General features: G+C 41.0%; 1 protein-coding gene across 3 annotated transcripts in view; it reads left to right on the forward strand.

Annotated features, from left to right (window-relative positions):
• Positions 1–14,936, forward strand: part of VIT (vitrin) — a 98,579-nt gene that overhangs the window by 13,735 nt on the left and 69,908 nt on the right. For all 3 annotated transcript variants that reach the window (XM_045979414.1, XM_045979415.1, XM_045979416.1), the window contains exon 2: positions 8,587–8,656. In XM_045979414.1, coding sequence (XP_045835370.1) covers positions 8,626–8,656 — 31 coding nt within the window. In that variant the 5' untranslated portion in view covers positions 8,587–8,625. The remainder of the gene's footprint in view (positions 1–8,586; positions 8,657–14,936) is intronic.

Below are 14,936 nucleotides of genomic sequence, written 5' to 3' on the forward strand. Positions count from 1 at the left end.
AAATGTTTCCAGATGGACACTGGCTCTTTCTGCCTTGTGGACAAAGAATATTGTTAGGTGCTCCCCCTTGTAGAGTCATAGATCAGACAAACATCAGCATTGCATAAATCTTACACGCCCACTAGGGTAGTTTTTCTGCAAGCGAGGGGCTCAAGTAAACCTCTAGGGGGCTTATTAAAAATGATGAATGCAAAAATAATTTTTAAGTCTTCCATGTCTCCCTATTGCCGAAAGGATCAATTGCACATTCTTTAGGCGTGACATTCAAGGCCAACATGGCCCCTGTTTTCCTCTCAACAGGCTGATTCCTCTCCTGGCCTCTCAGAGCAGCTCCCAGTTTCTGAAGCTGCTCTGTCCCCTGGGTCCTGGTCTTCCTGCACCACTCACTGTGTTCCAACCTGCCAGTTCAACTAATTCAAGACCCTTCCAATGCCCATGCCTCACGCCTATTTGCCCATCCTCCCCTTTTGCCATCACTGTTTGCTTTTCAACAGAAATCTTCAACTCTGGCTGCACAGGGGAGACACCTGGGGAGCTTTAAAACAATATCGATACCAACCCAGGCCAATTACATCAGAACAGATGAGGAGGTGCCCTTGGTTATTATGCAACAGATGTAGCAAATGGTGAACTATAAAGGCAAGGCTCTGGGCTCAGAACGCCCAATTTGAAGTCCAGTTCCTCTTCTTCCCAGACGTGTGACCTGAGGCCAAGTACCCACTCTCTACATGCCTCTACGTTTCCACCTCTAAAATTAAGGCAGGAAGGAACCCCCACCTCTTCGGGTTATTGTAAAGATCAAATGAATTAATATATCAACGACATTTAGTATGAGCTCCGTCAGTGTTACTTATGATGAAGGTGCCTCAGACTCCTTCTAGAAGCCTCCAGGCAACTTGGTGAGCAGACCTGCCCTGTGCTCCTCTCTGCCCAGCACAGAACACACACACAACTTTTTTTGAGTGATGAAATGGATGCGTGAATGAAGATGAATTTTGACTTTAGGAGATGGCAGAGATTTATAAGGAAGAGGTGGCCCATGAGCTGAACCTCGGTTAGGCTGGATAGGCTTGTGAGAAGCTGATGCGGAGTGGGAAGGTATTCCAGGAAGGGCAATGGTAAGGGTCCGGGACAAGACACGGAGGTGCTGCATGTAGACAAAGACCCTTCTCGGACCCCAGGTGTGCTGTGGGTACAAGGAGAGGATTTCAGGAAAGAATTGCAGTGTGATGGTTTGAGATGGAGGTGGGGCCATTTCAGGAAGAGTCTGTAATGGCTCCCCGAGGAATTCAGGCTCTATTCTGAATAGGATGAGTGGACTGTGAAGGAGTCTGAGATGGTGAATGGACAATCTAACCCATGCTTTAGGAAGTCAGTCCTCCTAGCTGGAGGGAAGGGTGACCTGGAGCCCAGAGAGCAGACACCAAGGAGTAGGCTAGGAGATTATTGTGGCTTCTTATTTGATATCAACATTATCTATGTTCAATCTTCAAAAAAAGTTACTCTATTAATTCTGACTTATTAACATACGTGCACAGAGTAAGATTGAAATAGAACAAAACCATCAGACTGACTTCTGTCTTTGATCACCACTTACCCAGTTTTCATTCTCTAAAGCAATCACTGTGTGGTTATTAAAATAAAAAAAATTATAGGAGAGTACTATGAACAATTGTATGCCAACAAATTGGATAATATAGCTGAAGTGGACAAATTCTAGAAACACAAAGCCTACCAAGACTGTGAAGAAATACAAACTCTGAATAGACCCGTAACTAGTAAGGAGATTGAATCAGTAATCAAAAATCTCCTGACAATAAAAAGCCCTGGGTCTGATGGTTTCTCTGGTGAATTCCACCAAACACTTAAAGAAGAACTAACACCAAACCTCAAACATTACCCCCAAAGGCAGATAAGGGACTACTCCTTAAGTCATCCTATGAGGGCAGCATTACCCAGATACCAAATCAGACAAAGGCACTACAAGAAAACTATAGTGTCCCCTATCAATACAATATCTCTTATAAATATTGATGTAAAAATCTTCTGCAAAATACTAGCAAGTTGAATTCAGCAGCATATTAAAATAATTATACAACATGACCAAATAGGATTTATTCCTGGAGTACCACAATGTTTGAACATACACAAAAATCGATGAATGTAATACACCGTGCTAATAGAATAAAGGGGAAAAAACAAACACATGATCATCTCACCTGATACAAAAAAAGCATTTGGCAAAATGTAACATCCTTCCATGATAAAAACACTCAACAAACTAGGAATAGAAGGAAACCACTTGAACATAACAAAAACCATATATGAAATCTCACAGCAAACCTCAGGCTCAAAAGTGAAAGACGGAAAGCTTCTCCTCTAAGATCAGAAGGAAGGCAAGGATGCCCATCTGTTCTCTCCACTGCTATTGGATAGAGCACTGGAAGTTCTAGCCAGAGGAATTAGGCAAGAGAGATAAATAAAAGACATCCAAAATGGAAGGAGGAAGTAAAATTATCTCTGTTTGCAGATGATATGACCTTATATGTAGAAAATCCTAAAGATTCCACAACAAAACTGCTGGAATGGGAAAAAAAAGTTGTTAGAATAAATAAATGAATTCAGTCAAGTAGTAGGATACAAAATCAACACAAAAAACTCAGTTGCATCTCTCTACATGAACAACAAACCATCTAAAAAGGAAATGAAGACAATAATTCCATTTACAATAGCATCAAAAAGAATAAAATACTTGGGAATTAATTTAACCAAGGAGATTAAAGACTTGTACCATGAAAACTACAGAACATTGCTGAAAGAAACTAAAGAAGGCATAAATAAACAGAAATGTATTCCATATTCATAAATTGGAAGACTCCATATTGTTAAGATCTTAATACTACCAAAAGCAACCTACAGATTCAACACAGTACCTATCAAAATCCCAATGATGTTTTCTGCAGAAATTGAAAAACCCATCCAAAAATTTTTATGGAACCTCAAGGGACACCAATCGGCCAAAACAATCTTGAAAAAGAAGAGGCAAGTTGGAAGAGGCACAATTCCTGTTAGAAAACTTACTACAAAGCTGTAGTAATCGAAGTAGTGTGAGCCTGGCATAGAGGTAGACGTATATACCAATGGAATAGAATGGAGAGCCAGAAATTAACCCTTATGTTATGGTCAAATGATGTTTGACAAGAATGCCAAGACCATTCAATAGGGAAAAGATATTCTCTTCAACAAATGGTGCTGGGAGAAGAGGATATCCATATGCAAAAGAACAAAGTTGGACACTTACCTAACACCATAAACAAGTACTAACCCAAATGGATCAAAGATCTAAATGTAAGACCCAAAGCTAAAAAACTCTTAGAAGAAAACAGAGGACAAAAGCTGCATGACATTGGAGTGGACCGTGATTTTTTAGATATGACACCCAAGGGGCATAGACAACAAAAGAAAAATAGACAAATGAGTCTTCAGGAAAATTTAAAAATTTTGTGCATCCAAGACACTGTAAACAAAGTACAAAAATGGGAGAGAATATTTGCAAATCATATGTGGTAAGAGATTAATATCCAGAAAGTATAGGTAACCCTTAAATTCAACAAGAAAACAACGTAATTTGAAACTAGGCAAGGGACTAGAATAGACCTTTTTCCAAAGATTGACAAGTAGCCAATAAACATTCAAAAAGATGTTCAGCATCACTGATTATGGGGGAAATGCGAATCAAAACTGCGATGAGATGCCACTCCACACCTGTTAGAATGACAACTACCAAAAGAGACAGAAAATAGGAGGTATTGGTGAGACTCTGCTGAGGCTGGAAGCCTTGAGCATTGTTAGTGGGAATGCAAAATGGCACAGCTGTTCTGAAAACAGTACGCTGTTTCCTCAAAAAACTTAAAAAAAAAACAAACTACCATACAATCCAGTGATTTCCCTCTGAGGTATAATAATCACAAAAGAATCGAAAGCAGGGTCTCAGGGTACCTGAGTGGCTCAGTCATTAAGCGTCTGCCTTTGGCTCAGGTCATGATCCTAGGGTCCTGGGATAGAGCCCCGCACTGGGCTCCCTGCTTGGCAGGAAGGCTGCTTCTCCCTCTCCCTCTGCTGGTCCCTCTGCTTGTGTTCGCCCTCTCGCTGCATCTCTCTGTCAGATAAATAAATGAGATCTTTAAATAAAACAAGAAAAAAAGCAGGGTCTCAGAGAGATTTGTACATCCATGTTTATAGTGGCATTTTTCACGATAGCTAAAATGTAGACACAAACCAAGAGTTCATCAGCAGATGAACAGATAAGTTAACTGTGGTTTATATATGCAATGCAATATTATTCAGTCTCAAAAAGAAAGAAACTCTGACATATACTGCAACATGGATGAGCCCTGAAAACATTATACTATTTGACCTGGGCCAATCACAAAAAGCAAGTACTGTTTGATTCCACTTAAATGAAGTACTTAGAGGAGTCAAAATCCTAGAGGCAGAATGCAGCCTGGTGGTTGCCAGGCGCTTGGGAGATAGGGGAAATGGGGAGTTTTTATTTAATGTGTGTGGAATTTCAGTTTTACGAGACAAAAAGTTCTAGAAATGGATGGCGCCGATGATGGCACGTTAGGAGTGTATTTAATCCTGTTGAACTGTACTCTTAAAAAATGGTTTAGGTAGTATATTTTACATTTATGTATTTTATCCCAATAAAATAATGGGAGAAAAAACCCCTGAAGAATCATATAAATATAAGGTGATGTTATTATTTATTACCAACTTGCTCTTTTCTAACTCCGGGCAAAAAGGGACTGAATTAAATTGGCTGGCTACTCTACTTGCATTGGTATGTCTTTTTATCTCACAATCAAGTCTCATTTGCCTCAATAGAACTTCATATTCGGGACTCTATATTTGCAGCTCATGGCACAAGCCATAAACTCACCAATCAGTAACACAAGTTTTTGGAAACTCTATTTTGTTTCTGTTTGAATCCCAGTGAACATGTGGGAATGTAGGGCTCTAGCATTCCTGCACATGTCACAGCTTCGTGTCGCAAGACAGTCTGCAGCAACTGCTTAACAGGGGTGGCGGCCATCCTTATCCCCTACTTCTGTAATGGTTAAGAGAGGGTTTGAATGTTTTTTACACACATTTAAAAGGCACCTCTCTGTTTTAAGGCATGAGTAACTAGACCAAGCTAGGACAGAAACTGAAGTGGTGAGAAAGGGGTCTGAAAACATTCTGATTCCAAAAGATCAGAGTGATTCTGGTCCTGTTCCATCAGGAACGAGTCAACATTTGGGTGATAATTCCTCCAGGGTTAGAGTGTTTCCTGGAATCCTGTTTGTTTTTATCCACCCATCCCAGCATGGAAAATCAGATACTTCTCCTAAAGTATCTGATGTCTCCTAAAGTTGTAAGACAGATCTGCAAGCATTTCTCTCTGCAATGCATCTTCCCTCTGCTTATGGACTATCGATAATGTTTATTGAGAGATAAATCACATGCCAGAAATTCAAAGTGTACAATGCACTAGTTTTTAGTGTATTCATGAGATTGTCTTTGTTTTCTTTCCTCTTTTTATTTCCTAGGGAAAGGAGAGAGCCTTAGCTACTCACTCATTGATTCAATGTGTATTTACTGACCACATAAAAAAATCAAGTACAAATCCCTGCCCTCATGGAGCCTGTATTCTAGTGGAGAAAAACAAACAATAAACAAATAAAATACATAACCCATAAAGTATGTCAATGATGATAGTAACATGAAAAAAATAGTAGAAAAAATAGGGTGTAGCAGTTGGTTGTGGGTAGGAGATGGATTACAAATTTAAGCTAAGTGGTAAGGGGACATCTCAAGAGAAGGTAACATTGAAGCAAAGACTTGGAAGAAATGAGGAAGTAAATCATGTTCTCATCTGGAGGAAGAGCATCCAGGTAGAGGAAACAGTAAGTGAAGAGACCATGAGATGTGTGTTCTAGAAACAGCCAGGAGACCAGTATGCCCAGACCTTAATAGCTGAGGGAGAAATGAGGTCAGGAGCCACATAGGGTCATAAACCACTTGTCAAGACTTTGGCTTTGATGCTGAGTATGGTGGGAATCAAAACTTTAGAGTTTTGATCTAAGGAATGCTGTGAACTGATGTACTTTGAACCAGGTCCTGCTGGCTGCTGTGTGGATCGTGTAGTCAGAGGGAGAAGGAGACATTTGTTAGGAGGCTGATTGCAATAATCCATGAGACAGGAAGCATGGCCTGAGCAGACGGCAATGGGAAAATGAGAAGATTGGTCCAGATTGTGGATAGAGTATGAGTGTTGAGCCAAAAGGCTTGGCTGAGAGAGAAGATGTGGAGAAAGAGAAGGAGAAGTCAAGGTGATTTGAAATCTGCAAAGCTGAACAGTAACAGGAGATTGGTGGGGCTGGCTTAGGCGGGGGACAGTGGGACAATTTCCTGTACTGCATTTATCCTAGAAGAAAGGTAACTGTTTAGGCCTGAAAACATGCAAGTTGTTCTGGAGCTTCTCAAAATAGTAAAAGACAAACAAATTGTTATTTGTTATCATCCTATTTCTAAAACATAACCCAGCTACTTAAGCATCAAATTGCAAATAGATTGTACACATGGTTTTATTTCTATTTTTGAAACCAAAAACTTTATCTGCCTATTATGTAACCAGTAGTCAGCTACCTTTATTAAGAAATTTAACATATTGCAATTGTTGCTGGAAATTAACAAAATCATCAGTTCTGTTTGAGGTTTTTCTTGCTGCCTAATTTAATTGTTTGTAATAAAATCTTTCATATACTAAACAGTTTTATTTAAGTTAATTGTATTAGGTACTTGTATTACTACTTCGACCATAATTTGATAATTGCTTTTTGTTAATAAAATCTTCATAGTCCTGAAACTAAATACCGGCTATAAACCTGCCCTGGACCTAGCTAGTACCAGATTATGTTTCAAATTCTCTACTTTGGCAGCTTCAAAATACACAGAAATCAACAAATACTACAAGTTGGGGATTTTTCCCCCAGAGAGCAGATTCAGCAGGACACTACGGGGCATAGAGACATGTAGGGTATAAATGCCAGATTTCAGCCCCACACTGGTGGCATTGGACAGAGAGGATGTAACGGGAGCCATCTACCCCAGAAGGTAGGGGTGCTTTATCATTGACATTGCTTAGAATTGCTAGCTTATAAAGGTAATAAAAAGCAGACCAACCTTAAGCTTTCAATTCTCTACAGACAAGGCTCTTCCTTATTGTCCATGCCCAGGGCAGGTCTTTCCCACCACTCCCACCTCCAATCTCGTCCTGCTGACTGTCCGGTCATTGGGGGAGTGACATGTAACATTTCTAAGCCTTCATTTCCTGAAGGGATCATAAAATCTGCCACATTGTCTTGTTGTGAAGACTTGAGACCATATAGAGTACAAAGTATATGTTCTATGTAATGAGTAATGGTAGGATGAACAAACCTTTTAGGGTTTCCTCCAAGCCCCAAGAGAAGGAGGAAACCCCACATAGATCAACAGCATCTTCATGTCCACTCTGCTTCCCAAACTCTGAGCCCCCATCAATGCTGTTCCTCCCACTTGGGGTCACGTCTATTTCTGCATGTCCAAACAGTTTGCCTTTCAAAATTGACCCAGTTGCTATCCCCTCTAAGAGACTTTCTCTTTTTCCCATGGCTGATATAATTTCTCCTTCCTGTAAAATTCCCTGGCTTTTGGGGGAATCTCTGGTACTTTCCCAGGCCTACTGGATTAGAATCTGCATTTTAACAAGATCCCCAGGGGATTCCTATGCATGTAAGATTTAGGAACTCTTGCTCTAAATCACGGATCTCAAACTTGTCAGCACATTGGAATTACCCAGGGAGCTTTTAAAAACTTCACGCCTAGATCCCACCTTAAGAGATTCTGATTCAACTGGTCTGGGGTGCAGCCGGGGCACCAGGGTCTTTTAGAACTCCCAGATGATCCTAATATGCATCAAAGTTTGAGAACCACTGGTCTATAAAGTCTCCTTATACTCCCTTATGGAGCCTGCACACTTCCTAATGTTAAGGTTATTTGTGTTTATGTATGTTTTCCCACTTGTAGTAAACTGTAAATCTTTTAAGAGCCAGAACTAGTTCTTCATTCAATTTTTATTACCCCCTCCCTAACAATACCTGGCATATAATGGGAGTTTAATAAACATCATTGCATGAATGATGAATGCACCATTTATCTGTAATCTAAAAAGAGTCTCTCAATACCTAAGAGTAGCTTTTGTCCTAATCTGAAGACGGGTTGAACCTATTCCCAAAATTATGGAGTCAATTCTTCACTTCTCTGAAGAACGGGGGCTGGTGGCTAGAATGGGATTTCTACCTGAGGATGTGGGCTCTCTGGGTACCAGTGAGTCGGGCCACTGCCATCTCTGCGGGCTCCTTAGAGAAAGCTGCAGCTTTGGAATCTGGAGACCCCAGGGAACAATGAAAGAAGCAAAATGAAGGGGCCCCTCCCCACACTCCATGCGTCCAATTCAGAACTCTTGGCTGAAATATGATGGTGTTATTGTTTCTTCCTCTCCAGGGTGCCATTTTGATATTTAAGGGGATTGTTGTCCTCACTATGAAGGCATCTGTTATTGAAATGTTCCTTGGTAAGTACTTTTATATGTGTATCTGGATACGCTTTTAACAGTTTCCCAAGGTCCAAAGAATCTTGCCAAGAAGAGGCTTAAACCAAGACAGAGCATATAAACAGTACAGTGTATCTTTTTATGATAAACATTTGAGAGAGACGATTAAGTGAGAATGTTAAGTGTAGATCAAATTCAGGATGTACGTGTGTATATATTTTTGTATAAAGCACAATTATGTTACATGTTTTACACATACACATTACATGTTACACACATACATACACACATATCTTGCCTTCTTTGGCAACTAGCAAATGTTTCAGATGGAGCATATTTACAGATTCTGAATTAAGAAATCTTGTTGCTTATTTTTCAAAAAAAAAAAAAGAATCTCATCACTGACATGTCCTTATTTGTACTACTGGTGACTCATGCTCTCAGAGACGGAACCCATACTCATTATCAGCAGAGAACACAATTTCGGGTAGCTCTGGAGGAGCAGCAGCTCGGCTGCAGGAGAGAAAAGGATTGATGGGGTTAGCATTAAGCCCAAGGGTGATTGTCTGTTAATCTTGACCCTGCTGTGCCCTAGCCACGTTGGAGAAAGCAACCCTGTGGATCACTGCCTTATTCTTACCAGGGAAGGGTGTGAAGACTTTTTGGGCATTGTATTCATTTGTTAGGGTGCCACGACAAAATACCACAACCTGAGTGGCTTGAAACAGTGCAGTTTTATTCTCTCACAGTCCCAAAAGCTAGAAGTCCAAAACCAAAGTGTCAGCAGGATTGGTTTCTTCAGAGGGCAGGTCTGCTGGCCATCTTTGGCATGTCTTGGCATCTCTGCCTCCATCTTCCCATGGCGTTCTTCCTCAGTCGGTTAAGTATCTGTGTGTGTCCAAATTTCCTTTCCTTATAACACTAGTCATAGTGGATTAGGAGCCCAACGTACTCTAGTACAACCTCATCAGAACTTCAATAATTACATCTATCTCAAAATGAGGTCACATTCGGTTTTGAGGACTGGGACTTCAACCTATGAATTTAGAAGGGACAAAATTCAACCCAGAATATAGACAGAATGTTCCATGTCTGTGTAGAGGAGGTCTACACAGCAGAGCTGGGGAACGGAAGAGAAAGGGGTGACACAGGGAAGGCAAGAGGGCTTTCATAGGGTGGAAGGAGCCTAGACCGGGAGTTGGAGAGACCCTGTGTGTTCCAGTCCAGACTGCCCGCCAACCTGCTAAAGAATAGTCACCTTGGAAGCTCAAGCTCCTTCATTCCCAGTTTGCCCTTTGAGAGGCTGTCCCCTCCCACACTGCCCCACTGGTTAGTGTTTCTTATGTAGGGCAGCGGGGAATCAGGAATAGGAAGGCTTTAGCTGCTGTAAAACACACAAAGCCAGCAAACCCCGAGGCCATTTCATACTCTGCATGCCCCCCATATGACAGAACCAAGAAGGGACACCTGACTGTCCTTCCTTGTCCCCAGCATCTCACAACCTGTCTTTCTGCAGAACTCTCTCCCCTCAGGACTGCTCATTCAGAAGGTAAGAAATCAAAGCCGTCAAAGGAGATTCCTGTCACCCAATTCCCTCTCTGTCCTCATGTGTCTGTCTCCCCAGCATCTCTCTTACTCATCTGCTTGTCTCCATCCCAGGGCCATTTCCCTGTCACTCTCCTCAGTACTTGGACAGCCTCCCTGCCCCAAATCCTGACTCCTCTAACTCCTTCTCAACCACATCCCAATAAATCTCTCTAAAGAACACGTCTGATCACCCTCTTGACTTAAACTCCTCTGTGTTTCCCCTTTGTCTTTGGGATGGGACCTATAACTCTAAAAGTACCTTGCTTGCTGGGCAGACCTTCCTGATATGGCCCCCCTTGCTGTCTTCTGCTCTCCTTGCTCCCCACAGAGCCCACTTCGGCTTCCGAGGATTTGAAAAGTACTGACCTTCTCCGTCCCTCAGGGCTCACATCATTTTTCCCCTTCAAGCCTTTGACCATGCAGGGTCCCTTGTCTGGAATGCTCTTCCTCTCATTCCCACACCCCCCACAAGCCCTACTGGTCCTGGGGAAGCTTCCTTCCACCCCCCCCCCCCCCATCTGACCAGGCTGTCTTCCTAAGGGCTTCTGTGGTGCCCTGTATCGATTCTCATCATAGCTGTGTTGTGTTCACCTTCCCACTCAGCGGGCTCCCCCAGAGCTGTGAACTCACTGAGGGCAGCTGGCAGGAGCTGTGTCCTGCATTTTCAGTGCTGAGCACATCTCAGAGGCACTCAAGAAATATTGTGAAAGAAATTATTCTCAGGGATGCTAGATTTGTAAGGAATCAGAGTCCAACCCCACACCGAATTCCAATATGTGGGTTTTTTCTCCATACCAAGAGATTCCCCAATACCAGTTGGGTGTTCTACAATTCAACTTAATGTTGACACTGTCTACCTGGAAACAACATCTAATTCCACTGGCTAAGGGCTCCGTCCCACAAGATGGCCCCCCCCCCACCTTCAGATGCCAACTGAAAGTCCAGGTTGTCACTGTGCTATAAATCAGAGGTTCCCGCGATCCCCTCTCTGCGTTTGACGACTTTGCTAGCGTGGTTCACAGAACTCAGGAAACCAGTTTACTCACAACTATAGATTGCCAGTTTATTACACGGAGTATTCAAGAATACAAACCAACGGCCAGATGAAGAGATATATGGGACAAGGTCCCAAACAAAGGAACTTCTATCCCCCCTGGAGTTTGGAATCCAGCAGAGTAGCATGTAGAAGCATTTTGATTCATCAACATGGAAGCTCTCTGAACCCTATCCTTTTGGGGTTTTATGGAAGCATCAGAATATGGGCATGATTGATTAACTCATTGGCTGTTGGTGATTGACTTAACCACCAGCCCCTTTCCCCCATCCAGAAATCAGAGAGTAGGACCAAACCTCAAACCTCTGTTTGAGGTTGGTTCCCCCAGCAACCAGCTCCCTAACCAGATTCCCAAAATTTACCTCATTAACATAAACTCATTTGTGATCGAAAGGGGCTTGTTATGAATAGCAAGACATCTATTTCACCTTTATGGATCTGATTTCAGGAATGGAGAACAAGAAACAAAATATTATGACAAAAGATGTCTCTATTACTCTTAGCATTCAGGAAATATCAAGAGTTTGGGGAGCTATGACCCAGAAACTTGGCCAAAAGACGAAAAAAAAAAAAATATATATATATGCACTATGAATCAAATATCACACAGTACTGTCCAATGATTCCCCCCCAAACCCTCTAAATTAATGTCAATTAAGTATTCAATATATATCAGAGCTAGCATGTTTAAGACATCCTCAAATTTACCATAAACTTGCAATCTGGTTCCAGCTTTTGCCCCAAAGACCTGCAGCTTTAGCCAAGGTGTTAACCTTGGCCTTTGTGTCTTTCTTTTATAAAATTAAAGGATAACCTACAAAGCTCTTCCTAGCTTTAATATTCTGTGATTTGAAGCATAATTTTATGATTTACATGATTGTAGAGAATAAGTTGTTCTGTCTTGGCTATGAAGCTCTGACTTATATGACGCTAGATGTTTCATTGAGTACATAATATCAAATTAAAGCATGGCGGAGGGGCACCTGGGTGGCTCAGTGGGTTAAGCCTCTGCCTTCAGTTCAGGTCATGATCTCAGGGTTCTGGGATCGAGCCCTGCATCAGGTTCCCTTCTCAGCAGGAAGCCTGCTTCCCCATCTCTGCCTGCTGCTCTGCCTACTTGTGATCTCTCTATGTCAAATAAATAAAATCTTTTAAAAAATTTTTTAAAAGGATGGGGGGAATTTGAACTGCTTTAAAATGGTCTGCTTTGTAAATCAGTTTTCAGGAAGGCACTGTGGACACTTAAAGAGAAGCAGAGCTGGAGAGTGTTTAAAGCGGTAAAAACAGATTTTAATCGGGAACTACCGTGATAGAGGAAATCTCACTATAGAAATGGGCTCAATTCCAAATATAACAAGGGACATGGAGACTTATATCTGAGCAGCAGGTTGCAGGGGTCGGTAGATGGAAATTACTGAGAGAAGACATCAAGGGTGGGGGATTCTTGCTTAACCTATCCGACATGGTTCTTACTAAAGGCAGACCAGGGTGATCAGATATCTATCAAGGGTGGGAGATTCTCTCTAACCAGGATTCTTGCCAAAACCGGGTGATACAGGACCAACAAGGAGGAACACTGAAGCCCAAGGTCAAAGGCCAATTGGGAAGAGGGCTTGGAGGAGCCCCATTAGAGTTTGGTCAAGGAGAGAGTCCTTGTCAATAACACTAGAGTTAGTATCTTGAGGGGCCCTGGAGTTTATGGGGTACACAGAGGCATTTCTATAAAAGTTGTAGACACATAATAAGTTTTCAGTAAGTACTTCTTGATTTGATCATTGATTAGATGTCCTGGCACTTCATGTCTTTCTTGAAAGTAAGTGAATTCTGATGATAATTCGTGACTGGCCGGAAGACTGGGATATGAGTGCTGATTAACCATACCGATGATTTTGGTATGCCCTTTTCATTTTCATAAATCTATGGGATTTCAATATGACCTAATTAAAAAACAATTTATCTTGTCTTTTTTAATTGTAAAAGAAACACATTCTTTATAAAATATGGGATTTATATAGGGAAAATACTATAAAATGGCAAAACTATACAAAATAAAAGTAGAAACAACAATGCCATCATTACAAACATTTTGGTATGTTTGTTCCACTTATTTCTCTCTGGATATATTCTAATTTTGTCAGAATCATTCTTCAGGTTAGAGCTGAGCACTTGACAGTTTGTTTAATATTCTTTAACACATCATTTGTAGTAAACGCTCAGGGTACCCCTACTGTTGGGACATTTCCGGCATTTCATTATTTCCAGATTATCATTATAAATAATGTTTAGTGAAATTTTTTACATAAATTTTTGTCTATATCTCTAATTATAATTTGGGATATATTCCTAGAGGTGTATTTCTTAGGACAAAGAATATAACTCTTTTTAGGGCTATGGAAATATATTACCAAATGGCTTTCAGGAATGACTCCACCTTCTTAAACTTCACCAGCAGTGTACCTAAATACCCTAATCTCACATCCATGCCAAGATTAAGTATCATCTTGCTTTCAGTATTTACTGACATAATATGGGAAACTACCCCTTAGTTTGGCTTTGGCTTGCAATTTTTATCATTAATGAGATCGAATGTTATTTTAAGCTCATTCATTTGTATTTCTTTAGCTATAAGCTATCTGGATGATAATTTATTTAATTCTAAAACAATTACGCCTCCGCCATCTTAACTATACTGATGGCTACTCTAGAGAGGAAGAGAGAGAAGTGGAAGGAGATCTTTTCTCTGAAAAAGTAATTTCAACATTCAGCTTATTTTGAAATTCCAAGCACTGATGTCAAAGGGTGGGAACTTTAGTCAATGCTGTTCAAAACTAGAACACTGAGTTTTGAACAGTTGAGAAGTATTGCTGCAAATCGCATAAACCATGATTGCCTTAGAACTTGGGACTCTAGATTTAATTTCCTCAAGCCTTCTAGACACTAATGGCCTCAGTCGCCTGATAACTAGCAACTCCCAGAAGGGACTGGATTTCAGACCTGTGGTCCACTTTGTACTTTGAAGTGAGAATCAGCCATCCATCCTTCTGCTCTGCCTGGCTTCCTAAGAAAAGTGACACAAGACTGATTTTTCCGTTTCCCAAATTCAATCAATTCACCACTTCAGCATAGCAAGAGAAGACTTACAGATGAGGAATGAAGACTCCAGGGCACAAGCACATTTTCAGCCTTATTGACCAGACCTCCCCTTGAGGAGTGGTTTCTGGGGAGTTTTAATTAACAAGATTCCAAGCTGAGGAGTGGGCCAATGTGTACCATTGAAAATAATGACTTTATGAACCACTGCGGTAAAACTGAACCCAGCTATGCATGTTTTGAGCCTGGAGGGTCGTGGGTGAGCAAATGCAAGTGATGGGGTGGTCTTACTGAAATATTTATAGTTTTAATGATATGGAGACTCAGAAACCACTTGCCACAGGCACAGAGGCCCAGAAGGACAGTATTTGTTTTTCCCGAAGAATTGATACCCCAATGTATGACTATTTCAATTATTCCTTCTAATGAACTTGCTTAATTTTCTTCTTCATATTTATTTAGTATTTGTTCTTTAAAATATTCTAGGATTCGTTGTTTTTGTGTATAAAATGAAGACGTGTCTTCGCACAGAGTTAAATGACACAGAGACTCCTATAAAAATTAGACCTC

This window comes from Meles meles, chromosome 15 (genome assembly GCF_922984935.1).
Source record: "Meles meles chromosome 15, mMelMel3.1 paternal haplotype, whole genome shotgun sequence".
Classification (NCBI taxonomy): Eukaryota; Metazoa; Chordata; class Mammalia; order Carnivora; family Mustelidae; genus Meles; species Meles meles.